At 36.5% G+C, this 14,398-nt stretch overlaps 1 protein-coding gene across 1 annotated transcript; it reads left to right on the forward strand.

Moving 5' to 3' along the window:
• The first annotated feature begins 6,951 nt into the window (after window positions 1-6,951).
• On the forward strand, window positions 6,952-9,350 carry LOC124393376 (interleukin-1 beta-like). The gene is made up of 6 exons (XM_046861148.1): window positions 6,952-7,066; window positions 7,525-7,571; window positions 7,680-7,860; window positions 7,975-8,142; window positions 8,535-8,674; window positions 8,792-9,350. Exons 2-6 carry the CDS (start codon window positions 7,530-7,532, stop codon window positions 9,023-9,025), a joined length of 765 nt encoding a protein of 254 aa, XP_046717104.1. The 5' UTR covers window positions 6,952-7,066; window positions 7,525-7,529; the 3' UTR covers window positions 9,026-9,350.
• The last annotated feature ends 5,048 nt before the right edge of the window (window positions 9,351-14,398 follow it).

Below are 14,398 nucleotides of genomic sequence, written 5' to 3' on the forward strand. Positions count from 1 at the left end.
GATGAGACGGCCCACCACACCATTGTCAACAAACCTGAGTGAATGTGTGAGAGTGAGGGGACGATAGCATACAAATATCACAGTTCACTAAACACTCAATATCCATGATTTCTCCTGATCTGCTCCTCTAATGGCTTTATTAAGTTGTTTTTAGAGGACAGTAAATCTATAATGCAGTACAAACTGCACATTGACTACAATAAAATATATCCAAATTTAATTTCTGTTGTCACTTTTATTAGATACTGTAGATCTGTAGATCTGTAATCTATGTAAAGAGACTCTCAGATAAAGACTCAAATATTTTTTTAATTCTTAAAAGGAATGTTGTTGTAACTTAAACACTGTCTAAAATAAAATTGGGAGAGGTACACATTTTTTCAGTCGAAATAAAAACCTGCAAATCCAGCTATGAGGCATATTGCGATGAAGTATAGCACAGCTGCCAATGTCTGTATCTGTTTAGTGCTCCAAATATTCCAAGTATTCTTATTTGTTGGTCTATTTGTATATACAGCTGAAGTGTGCATGGCCTAATAATGAAACTTACCACTATTCTTCAATTGAAAAACAAAACCAGCAGTTTGTGGATTCTGTCTCAGATAATTCCTCTATACCAGACATGGGCAAACTACGGCACGCGGGCCACACACGGCTCGTTGGGTTTATTAATCCGGCCCGCCGAACGTGACCAAATTCTATTAAAATAGGTACGGGTAAACCTTGTTCAATTTACCTTTCCCCTGTAATGCCCACATTTCCCCTGAAGATGTCGCACTTCAGCTCCATTGACGTTGTTCGCGTGCAATACAGTACTCTCTTCTTCTCCTCTTAAGAGAGCTTAATCTGATATATATATATATATATATATATATATATATATATATATATATATATATATATATATATATATATATATATATACACACACACACACACACACACTGGTGATCATAATTAGAGAACAATTTATGAACAATTGAACAATTCTGAAATAATGTCATCTTCACTGCTTAACAGTTGAAGGAGTTTTTGTCCTGTCTATACCATGCTACCAGAACACAATTTCCACAAAATAACTAAGGCATTTAAAAAAAAAAAAAAACATTTTGCAGAAAACACACTGATCAAAATTAGAGAACAACAATGACTGTAGCATGGAAAAAGATTACAACAAAATTTTCTGAAGGTTACAACAGTCAGCATTTAGTAGGAAGTGTACAGGCGTCTGCTCTGAATGACTTCAGCACATCTGCGGCCACAGGACAGCACTAGTCTCACACTGCTCTGGTGTGATTTTGGTCCACTCTTCTTCCAGTCTCCTCCACAGTTTGGTGACTGTAGTGGGTTTCTTGGCCATAACTTTGTCACCAAGGATTTTCCAGAGGTTCTCTATTGGGTTAAGATCAGGACTCTGGGCAGGCCATGTCATTATTTCAATGTTTTCAGTTTCAAGGAACTGCTTTACCCGTTTTGCTGTGTGACAGCGTTGTCCTGCATGAACACTGCGGGCTGATTGGGTGATGAATGCAGGGAAAGTACCATATGTTGTTGAAGAAGGTTCTGATGAACAGTTGCATTCACTCTGCCATGTAGCTGTATAAGATGCCCAACTCCTGCTGCAGAAAACATGCCCCAAACCATGACACTTCCTCCTCCACTTTTCACTGACTTCTTTACACACTTTGGGTTCAGTCTTTCTCCAGATTCTTTCTCCAGATTGCCCATTGAGATCCTCTGCAGTATCCTGTCCTCTCTTGTATTTGTCTTCCGTAAACGACCAGCCTTCTTGGCGGACTTGAATGAGTTTGTGATGTTGTAAAGATTCAATATTCTTGAAATCACTGATTTGGAACAACCAACTTGTCTTCCTATGGCTGATAGGGTCATCCCTTTGGCCTTCATCTGGACAACCTGCTGCCGGAGCCTTTCAGTCACTTTAGAACGGCCCACCATCTTGCAGAGTCAGTGAAACTGGAAGTTAGGCTGCCAGTTAAATAGGGGCCACCAGGCACCAGGTGCCAGATTAACACTAATAACTGGGAGGTATCTGAAAGTGTTCTCTAATTTTGATCAGTGTGTTTTCTGCAAAATAATCTTTTTTTTTTTTTTTTAAATGCCTTTATTTTGTGGAAAAGGTGTTCTGGTAGCATGGTATAGACAGGACAAAAACTCCTTCAACTGTTGAGCAGTGAAGATGACATTATTTCAGAATTGTTCAATTGTTTATAAATTGTTATCTAATTTTGATCGCCAGTGTGTGTAGTGGGTGGGTGTGTGTGTGTGTGTATATATATATATATATATATATATATATATATATATATATATATATATATATACAGTATATGCATGTATATGTTTGACCCGGCCCCTGCTCTATACGGTTCAATTCTATACGGTAAGTTCTTAACTGGTCATTTATTATTTACATTTACTAATTTTGTTTTGTATAAACTACAGACAAATAGAAATAGAAAAACCAACGTTACAATTTACCAATAAGGATCAAGCACTTTCTCATTTTCTGTTTAAATGCGAGAAGTTCTGGTGGTTTACTAAAGGTGAAGTAAAAGAAGAATAGAACTGGTTTTCCTAATATGAAACATGGATTAAATATATTTTGATATGATTATAGCATTTCAGTCTTTTCCAGTCATAAAGCATGTGATCCACATTTGTAATAATCAGTGGCGGGCGGTCAGGGCCAGCAAAGCCTTCTCTGCTGGCCTAAACACTATCAGAAGCACTGACCTACATTTACAACCTAAATTCTAATATTTGTTCCATGAAATTGTATTAATTTATTCCGAACAGTTTATTCTCTTGATTTCGTAGCGTTTCTCTTGCTTCCAGTACGTGTATGTGGATGTTAGATTTTTTTGTCTAATCTAATCTGCCCAGGGCCTTCAAAGTCTATCCTGCTGGTCCGTTTTCTTTAGAGAATATTACCAACGGGTCTGTTTCTTTAACCAATCAGATGTTAAATTCTCCTCACAGTGCCAGCTAGCTGGCCCAAAATAGCATCAGCATTTTTCATTTCTCTGATTGGTTGGTCTGTTACACTGTTACAGCTCGACTGGCAAAACACGTGTGTAGCGCTCTGCACACATTAATACATCTGAGTTAGACTTTTTTATGCCTTTGAGGGAAGAGAAATTGATTTGGTCTCGGACATACTTAAAAATACATTTTCCAGAAAATCTAAACATCGTGAGCTAGCTTGTCTCAGCCCTGGAAAGTGTTTGTTCACCACTTCCAGACCCGTGAATATGAGCGGTACCACTGACTTACAGCCTCTGAGGAGTGATGCAAATTATGAGTCTGCATCTCTGGTGAGTAGGTTGTATTTTACATACATTTTAATGTTTTTGTGATGTTATTAGACAAATATTGGTTCTTAACCGCTCCAGATGATGTAGGTGGCACAGTTGCGGTTGTAGTGTAGAGGTTTGGAGCTTGCTTTAGTAAAATGGTATTCACCCTCCATATGTGAAATGCCTCTCTCTCTGTAATGCCACGTGTTGTTATATATTGCGTTTTTGTATAGTATTTATGGTTTCTATAATTGCAACGTGATAGTGATGGTGTTAAGAGGTGGATTAAGTTGGGTAAGTCCCCACTGAAGGCACAGGTACCAAATGCATGGCCCGCCACTGGTAATAATATATGAGGAATAGAAATTTTGGGTGTGTAATTGTTCATATATCAGTAGAATCTAACATGTGTTCTAACAACCTTAAATGCCCTAAAAGTTATATCATATGTACATAGTCATTCAATTTAGTTCAATTCATTTTTATTGTATAGTTGATGAGAAACCGTCCCCAGCTGCACAGAGTGGCCTCAAATAACTTCTGCTTTTCCTTGATTGAATCTCAAATGTCATGATAACTATTCAACACAATCATTCCTCAGCACCTGATCGAGAAGCTGAGCCTACTGGGCCTGAACACGTCCCTCTGCAACTGGATCCTTGTGTGGAGGGAACAACCTGTCCCTGAACGTTGACAAAACCAAAGAGATGGTTGTTGAATTCAGGAGGGCATAAAGTGGCCATTCTCCACTGATCATCGATGATTATCTCCATGAAGATTGTCAAGAGCCACACATTCCTTGGTGTTCATCTGGTGGCTAACCTCACCTGGTCACTCAACACCAGCTCCATCACCAAGAAAGCCAAGCAGTGTCTCTACTTCCTGAGAAGGCAGAGAAAAGCCTATCTTCCTCCCCAGTTTTTTATAATAACTACTAATTAATTAGTGATTGCAGACATCAATTACCAATAGTAAGGCTTTACATACATTAAGTTTTACAGTACCACATGTTAGGAAGGTTTACTATCTAGCCTGAAGGACCAAATGTATGTGAGTATCTGATGTACACTGAACAGGAGATTGTACTCCCCCCCAGTGTTTGAAAAAATGTGTTAGCGTGTTACAAGATTCAGAACACTCAAACTTTACTGGGTTTAGGATTGATCGTGTGTGATGTGATTCTTGCTGCCATCTGCTAGCTGCTGTTCAGTAGGTTGTGTGTTGTCAAATGAGTCACCCAGATCCGAGGGTAATTTAGTGAGTAGACGGGCTGCATGTGAGCCGCACTGTAGTTCCACATCGCCCTCAGAACTAATGACTTTGGTAGACCCACGAGAGCTTGAATTTGGAGGGCAAACTTATCGAAACTGGCTGAATCTCCAGGCTGAACATTAGGAGCATCCATGACTGCTGCTATCTTAGTTAAAGCTAACTGATAATGTTATCCAAATCTGTCAGTAAGTGTAGTCATAGTGTCCGTGTATGGCCAAGGGGAATTCAAGAATGAATCTGCTGAATGATTTAGGTGAGTCTTTTTCAAATCTCAGGTGTTCTAAAAGAACCTGATACTTAAAGAGCTCAGTTGCATCAGCAGGGATAATGTTTTCAAGGGCTAACTTTAGATGAGCAAACTCGCTAGGGTCAGGATGGGAGAAATTTGGAATTGCTTGATGCGGGCCCCTATAGGACATCTTTGGACATACAGTACTCTGAGGCCGCCCCATCAAGGAAGGATATAGTAGATTATGATCGGTATCAGGCTGTGGGCTTGTCTTGTAGGCATATGTGTCTGCTTCTGACTTTAAGGAACTTTCTCTAGGTGGCGCTTGGGGTCCACAGGGAGTAGGTTTTGGAATATAGGGCACTGACAAGAACATCACTTCTGCCGGTGGTTTATAGATAGTTCTGGTAAATACTGAAGTCTCTTTGACCTGCGGTGGTTTAAAAGCTAGTAAAGCTGACTGCAGCTTTACTGTTAAATTCTGCATATCCTTATAAAGGATTTGTAATCGTTGGACTTCCACCTAAATGGCCATATGAGCTTCACACAGTTTTCTCTTTTCCCTCTCCAGATCTTTAAGATTTGACTTATGTGGGTGCGGGTGTGGGTGCAGTCTCGTCCTCTTGTAACAAAGCCTCCTCCTCTTCATCATTTAAAAGGTGGTGTGGTAAACTATGGTCTATCTGGTTGTTTGTCAACATCTGAATGCGGAGCGCTCATAGCTCCAGTGGCTGCGTCGATGCTATTGCCATGTGGACTTGGAGGAAGAATTACTAAGATCAAGGGTTAACACACTAAATTTGTCTCTCATTGTTCTGCGTGGTGGGCACAGACTCTTGCAGGAAGGTTGTTTTGACACCCTATTTCTGTGGTAAGCACATTTTTCTGGCTCAAAGGACCAAATTCGAATGTAATTCTGCTTAGTTGATAATGAACTTCTCCAAACATACATACTGAATATTTAGTAGTTCTTTGTATTTAATGGTAATAAAATCAATTTAAATTAAGAACACCTCTTTAATCATTAGTATCGATTGCATTTGTTATATTTAGTAAATATGACTGAATCTGTAGGTTTCTAACGTTCTCGACATACTGTTTCACTTGTGGTGCCACATGAGGGCACTCTAAGCATAAGAAATATGGTGTAAATGTCTGGTAAACGGGAGGCTGACAAATGCTGATGGTAAAAGATTCAATTAAATTCAATTGTCTCTGTATAGCATTTTTGCTATTTTTACTCTCATAGCTGGTACAGTATTAGGAAAAAACCTTGAGAGGAACCAGACTCAAAAAGGAACCCATCCTTATCTGGGTGGTACCGAATGTCCATTTATTATAATTTTATCATTGCTGAGTAATAAACTGTTTACTAATGGACAATTAATTGCAAAAACTGCTCATGTCAAGTGTAGTCCTAAGCCATTGTATCTAAATAAATACAACTAAAGACCACTAAATATGTATGTATTCATCGCAAAACCTCACTGTTTTTAATGCTATATTCACACATAGGTCATTCTGTCCATCAGCTATTCTTTTTATCTAAATTTAATTATACTTTATTTATTGTATTATTTATATACAATGAAAAATCAATCAGTGGTTCATCAAATAAGACAACAAATATGTGATTGTCACAAAACATTTACATAAAAGTAAACTTTTAAAACTGATTTCATTTTGTGCATTATACATGGGCTATTTCAAGTAAGTGTTTCGTGTTTTCTTGCTTCATCCACTTTATGTCTCAGTCAGGTTTGTGCAGACAAGCTAGTCAAAAAAACATGTATTTTTTTCACAGATCAGCCTTTACAAAAGTTCATGTAGTACACTGCATGTATTAAAGCATTAATGGACATTTTGATTTGTACCTATTATTGGTATATTTTATCACCATATTTGCAATGTTATAATGATCTCTAATGTTGTTTCTAATGTGCTTTTTCTTCTTGCCATTTGTTTTCACTGACAACCAAGCTATTCATTCTAATAGACATTAAAGGTGTGTAAAAATTTAATCTTAAGAAATTATTAATATTCCCCACAGTATCCAATAGTGTCTTTGTTGTGAAATCCTGTTCTGGTTGTAATTATTCATGGTGTTGTCATTCTGCCAACTGGATTTTCCAGACAGTTTGTATAAATACAGCAACACAAGCACCAGAAAGCATAATCTAGAAGATACAGAGAATCTTACAAAGACAACTTCAACACACAGCTGCTAATTCTATCGCATTAACCACTGGTACGTATTCTCTTGACATGTATGTGTAAAAAATCTGAATCTTGCATCATGTATGTCTGACTGTTTGACTGCTTCAGTGATTTAAATGAAAAAGTAATACATACATTGGTTTATTCATTTATTTATTTATTTTAAATGGCTAAAAAAAGATTTGTTAATGGTTGAAAGGTAAATCTTGTCTTTTAAGTAATGAATAAAGTAACCTAAGATAGCAATGAGCTTAATGTCTTGTGGCATCTAGTGTTATAAATCATTCAATTTAACCCTAAACTTTAAATCTGTAAAGGTGTTCTTATACCCATTTCTATTTTGTATTATTTTTATTCTGGTCTGGCATGAAACACAGTTAGCGTCATTATAAAAATTTACTTTTTGTATGTTATGTCAAGCGTTAAACACACGTACACATTCATTTTCTTTTATTAGTTACCTTGACAGTAAATGTGTATTTGATTTAGATAACATGGATTTAAATGAGATGGACTGCTCTGATTCTCTGGCCATGGTAAGTCATGGATACAGATTTGTACAGCAACACCTCACTTTAACACAGATCATGTTTTTCTGCACTATATCAAAACTTTATCTTACTGTGGATTTTGTTGTGTCTCAGAGTGGCAGATGTGACCAACACAAAGGACTCCGTATCGAGATCACCAAGGAGCCTCTTGGCATGCGCCGTGTTGCTAATGTTGTAATCGCACTGCACAGGCTGAAGCACACTCAATGTGTTCAGTCCACCGAGTTCACTGACCACGAACTCTTCAATATCTTCATGGAGAATGTGATTGAAGGTGGAGTTAAAAAAAATCTCATGTATCTCATTATATCTAATATCTAGTTGTAGATGATCCATTAGTTACATTTTCTGTACATTTTTAAAACACATTTTCATTTTCCTTACACAGAGAACATGGTGATTAATTTGAAGTGCAGTGAATCCAAGAGTTACTGTATGCAGGACAAGGTTGTCCAGTGCTCTATATGTGACAAGTCTAAAAGGACCTTGGTGCAGAGGGAAAAGCCTCCTCTTCTGTTTGCCATTACTCTGAAGGGTGGAAACGAGGACAATAAAAGTAAACTTTCAAAACAAAGCCATTTTAATACAAATAATTTATATGAATTGATTTGGTTTGTAAGTGATGGGATTTAAGTTTACATTCTACTTAGTCATTAGCTAAGAACCTTAATCATGCTTCTACCACTACAGTTGACTAATTTGCTGTATTTTCTCACATACTTCTTTGTAATGTGCCTCTTGATGCTTATTCCATTTTTTTATCTTTAACTTTTTACACCTGACATGTTTGTTTTAAGTCCAGACATATTAATTTTACTTTTTACCTCTTCACATTGTTTCCGTCAAATTCTTACTTGCTAGAACTTCCTTTCGGCATATGTGTCTGTTATAAAGAAATAAAAAGCAGTACTGGCATTTACACAATTTATTTATTTAATATGTTTACAGCATGGTTCAACCTTTCATCTTACGATCGACCAAACTGCAAAGAAAACACAAAAGGCCAGCCTGTGTGTTTGGGGATTGTAAAGAGCAACCTCTTTCTTTCATGCGCACTGCTGAATGAAACTCCCTTTCTAGGCATAGAGGTATGTAAACATGACCAACTGACCAAAAAAAACCAAAAACATTGAAACATAGAGTTATTTAATTATTTTTGTAACTGTAAAACTTATTGTAAAAATAACAGGTTTATTCTTTTTAAGGAGGTAACAGACAAAGAGACACTGAAGGACATAAAGGAGAATGATGGCATGGAGCGCTTCCTTTTCTTCAGAAATGGCAGTGGTGACTTTCTGAACACCTTTGAATCGGTCAAATACCCAGGCTGGTTCATCACAACCTCAAAGGAGGACTTTAAGCCAGTGCAAATGGCTAAGCAGCAGCCCAGTCACCTCCAGCTGTTCACACTCCATGATGAGACAGTAGTCTCTATCTAAATAAGAAAATCAGTTTTCAGAAAGTATGTACTGGGTACAAGTGTAAACTTTTATCTTTTTAAATATATTTAATATTTTTCTATTTAAGAATATCTCAAATCAAGTTGCCAGACTGTTATGTGCTTGTTTGTAGTTTCACAAAGATGGACAAGGAATTATTTATCTTTATATAAAAAATTTTTAGACACCTGGCTGCTCTGTTCATGTGTGTAGTTTCACAGTGTTTTTACTTTATTTAATTACTTTGTATCTTACTTATTACAAAGTTTGTATGGATTTACTTATTATTATTTTTTGTATTTTAAAGCATAATAAAAATTTTTTTATCAAATCTGTGACAGTGTATATGTTAAATGTATAGGATTTGCATGAGGATGAGAAATCTTAGCTTAATTTAGCCACAGGTGTGGCTACACTTACCTGACAATAATTTTGATGTGCAGCCTGTCTATGCTGTGTAAAGCACCTGCTAATAGAGATCTAAAACATTGCTGGTTAAATTAACTTTTTTTGATAATTATGTTGTTTAGAGAATTAGACATAAACCTGATCAATTTAGCTTGCAAACTGCACCTGCACTATTACACCAACATTAAAGCAATAGTGTGCTTAGACACTTTGCTATATGTTCCTATAATATGTTCCTGTAAAAATATTTAACATAGAATAAAAACCTGAGCAAATTGTTAGTTTACAGAACAGATTTTGCAGAATTAGATAGAGATTATTTCTTTAAAAAGTGACTTCCTTTGTTTACACTTTTTTTTAAATACTCAAACTTTGTCGAAATATGCAATTGTGTGCTTTCAACATTTTGGCAACAGCTTAAGAAAGGCCCACATATGGGTTTAATGGTGTCAGGGATCCACCAGCCACACCTTCACTTATCACAAATGGGCAGGTGTCCACAAACTTTTGACCACACACAAACAAATTTTTCCATTTCCTGGTTTGGTTTTCGGATTTTAAAAAAATCTAGATTTCACCATGCATGTGAGCGATATGTTTTTCAGGAAGTTGGAATAGTCCATTTTCTACTCGGAAAAAAAGAAAGAAAATAAAACTGTGTGTTATTACTCTGGTTCCACCTCTACTGAACTATTGAAACTGAATGAATCCATAAGATAATAGATTCACAATAGTTTCACATTAAAAATCCCATTGCGCGAATAAATGAATACATAATATATAGATAGTTGTATATATATATATATATATATATATATATATATATATATATATATATATATATATATATATATATATATATATATACACTGGCGATCAAAATTAGAGAACAATTTATAAACAATTGAACAATTCTGAAATAATGACATCTTCACTGCTCAACAGTTGAAGGAGTTTTTGTCCTGTCTATACCATGATACCAGAACACCTTTTCCACAAAATAACTAAGGCATTTAAAAAAAAGATTATTTTGCAGAAAACACACTGATCAAAATTAGAGAACACTTTCAGATACCTCCCAGTTATTAGTGTTAATCTGGTACCTGGTGCTAATTTTCTTGATTATCTGTCAACCCCTATTTAACTGGCAGCCTAACTTCCAGTTTCACTGACTCTGCAAGATGGTGGGCCGTTCTTATGTGACTGAAAGACTCCGGCAGCAGGTTGTCCAGATGAAGGCCAAAGGGATGACCTTATCAGCCATAGCAAGACAAGTTGGTCGTTCCAAATCTGTGATTTCAAGAATATTGAATCTTTACAACATCACAAACTCATTCAAGTCCTCCAAGAAGGCTGGTCGTCCACGGGAGACAAATACAAGAGAGGACAGGATACTGCAGAGGATCTCAATGGGCAATCGTTTCCACACTGCAGCTGGAATTGCTCACCAGTTCAGCGCTGAACAGGGTAAGGATCTGTCTCGTCATACAGTGTCTCGACGTTTAAGAGCATTTGGACTGAAAGCCCACTCTGCAGTGACCAAACCTCTCATTAGCAGAAAGAATCAAAAGGCTAGACTAAGCATGTTGTGTGGACAGAGGAGAACTGGTCCAAAGTTCACTTCAGTGATGAAAGCAAGTTTAATTTATTTGGGTCTGATGGGAAACATTATGTTCGGCGACAAACTGGAGAAAGACTGAACCCAAAGTGTGTAAAGAAGTCAGTGAAAAGTGGAGAAGGAAGTGTCATGGTTTGGGGGATGTTTTCTGCAGCAGGAGTTGGGCCTCTTATACAGCTACATGGCAGAGTGAATGCAAATGTTTATCAGAACCTTCTTCAACAACATATGGTTCCTTCCCTGCATTTATCACCCAATCAGCCCACAGTGTTCATGCAGGACAACGCTGTCACACAGCAAAACGGGTAAAGCAGTTCCTTGAACCTGAAAACATTGAAATAATGACATGGCCTGCCCAGAGTCCTGAACTCAACCCAATAGAGAACATCTGGAAAATCCTTGGTGACAAAGTTATGGCCAAGAAACCCACTACAGTCACCGAACTGTGGAGGAGACTGGAAGAAGAGTGGACCAAAATCACACCAGAGCAGTGTGAGAGACTAGTGCTGTCCAGTGGCCGCAGATTCAATTCAATTCAATTCATTTTTATTTGTATAGCGCTTTTAACAATGAACATTGTCTCAAAGCAGCTTTACACAGATAATGTGGTGATTAAATGTAAAGATGTGCTGAAGTCATTCAGAGCAGACGCCTGTACACTTCCTACTAATTGCTGATTGTTGTAACCTTCAGAAAATTTTGTTGTAAACTTTTTTCACGCTACAGTCATTCTTGTTCTCTAATTTTGATCAGTGTGTTTTCTGCAAAATAATATTTTATAGATAGTTTCAATATATATATATATATATATATATATATATATATATATATATATTATGTGTAATCTTTTTTTTTTTTTTGCTTACTGTTCAAATAAAAGGTTTATAATCATAACATTTTGTTTTATTACGATTATAAGGTGGCATGGAGATTATGTGTTTTTATTACATAAGCAATATAGAAGTTTCACTGTTTATGGAAACATGGTTTATGGTTATTTTGAACAGAACCCCAGGGGATGCATTGCACATTTAAGAAGGAAAACACTTGGCAGGGAAATGCAAGATGCAACGTTCCCTACGTGACCAAAACAGTAAAGGATGTAAAGTTCAGCATGTCATGAACTCAAGAATGATATAATTGGTGCATGTTGTACGTGACAAAAGTAGGCATCTGTTGTTAATCTCTCTCTCACACACACACACACACACACACACACACACACACACACACACACACACACACACACACACACACAGACACACACTTCTGTGAGCTTCTGTTTATTCTGTTTATGCTTGCACACATACACACATTTGTTTGACTACACGAATGAGTTCTTTATAATTAATGTACAAAATTAATTATTATATCTAATTCTACTTCAGTAACTAAATAAAACCAATGGCAGCTTTTATTTCTGTAAAAGCTTTGGTATATATAAAAATCACATTTCTTTATGGAGACTAGCCAAATGTTCAACGTCATACAAACCAATAATCATGTGTGAGAATACCAGAGACACCTGTATTCTATTTCCAAAATAATTTATTGGCTGTACATATTAAGCATGTTTTTCACACAAACTTATGTAACACAGTTATAAAAAGATTTTACAACAGCAAACTGCCTACTTAAAAGGGGAACTGCAACTGAAAATGAATCTTACATAACCCAGTACCTCAAACCACCGTGTGTAATTCAATTCAGTTTATTTTAATGGTATTTAATTAGACAGGCTTTTACACAGGCAGTTTAATCTACAACAGAATACATTAAAAATTGGGAATATGAAAGCTGTCATGCTGCCCTTGAAGCGCATCAGCGATTAAACTGTGCTTTGATTCCTGTCAGTGTGAATGCGACATGTACATGTGTGCACACCTTTAACCGGAAGTAAAGAAACCTGCTCATCTGTTTGTATGTCATTATATTTTATATTACCATGTACATTATATGTTTATTATAATATTAAATGTAACACAAAAGTAAAAGACAAAAATTTGTAAGAATGTAAGTTAAAGTCAAATGCACCAGGGTTTAATAGAATTAAGTTATTCTAAAACTAAACAAATGCTGTGGGTGGCACCAGGAACAATCACACTTGATTTTGGAATGCAGGAAACATACCCAGTGTGAAAATCACATAGTTTGTATTTATGCAGCACTTTTACCAATGGAAATTGTCACAAAGCAGCTATACAGAAACTTCAAGATGAATTTTAATAGATTGGTTGCCCAAATAGCTTTTTCATAAAGAGCCAGTGTGCATGCAGGCTTTAAACCCCCATTATCAAGCACATCTTTTTAATCACTAGTTTTGTGGCTTTTGTTTGGCTAGTTTAAAAACCTATTAGATTATACGAATGAACATCTAAGGCTACATGAACTGACCATTTCTCCCCAAAAGAGGAACAAAAGAGGACTGGTACCACCTTCTCTCAGAATGAGAGGTAAGTACACTTCAAGGCTCTTCTCTGTTCTGGCACCAAGGTGGTCCCTGATTATCTTCAAGCGACGACTGAAGACCTTCCTCTTCCTAAAATACCTAAATTAGCACTTTCCAAGTTTGTAGAATTTGAGTTATATTTATATTAAGTTTGTAATCTTGTACCAGTGTAGATTTATTCATTACTAGAGATTTAAAGCACTTTTGTACGTCGCTCTGGATAAGGGTGTCTGCTAAATGCCGCAAATGTAAATGTAAATGAACATACAATTTCCTTTCTGTAATGCCTGTAGTTAATTAGAAGTTACTGTATGTTAATGCAAGCGTGGGATGTTTGTTATGTTAATTAGTTTCATTCTATGAAATACAGAACTTTCCATAAATTAGGGCATATTTTCCATAATATTACCACCTTACATGTGTAGGTATAAGAATTTTCTGCTTGATGTAACTTTCCATTTAGTAAGAATTTATGTTAAACAATGGGAGCATTGCCACACTGTCCTGGTATACACTGGTTAGTAGCTATAAAAAAGTCGTCCATGGAAGGACAACTAGTAAACAGTATACAGGATAATGGGAGCCCAAGGGTCATTGATTTGGAGAATGAATGCTAACAAGTCTGCTCTGATCCTATTAAAAGTCAATTGATCGTATTGATCCTATTGTTTTTCTAGTTCATGCTGGCTAGAAAGGTATCAGAACACAGTGCATTACAGGTTGTAGACCGGTCAAATGCATACAGACCCCTGTCCGCATAAAACATCAAAACATCAGTATTTCATGTGGGTAAATGGGTGCATGGGAATCGAAAGCACTAAGATGCACTTTGAGGAAAAGGCATATATAAAGAAGAAGTTTTGGCCTATGGCCAGTCATTTGCTGATTGCATTTTTCT

Source organism: Silurus meridionalis, chromosome 11 (assembly GCF_014805685.1).
Source record: "Silurus meridionalis isolate SWU-2019-XX chromosome 11, ASM1480568v1, whole genome shotgun sequence".
Taxonomy (NCBI): Eukaryota; Metazoa; Chordata; class Actinopteri; order Siluriformes; family Siluridae; genus Silurus; species Silurus meridionalis.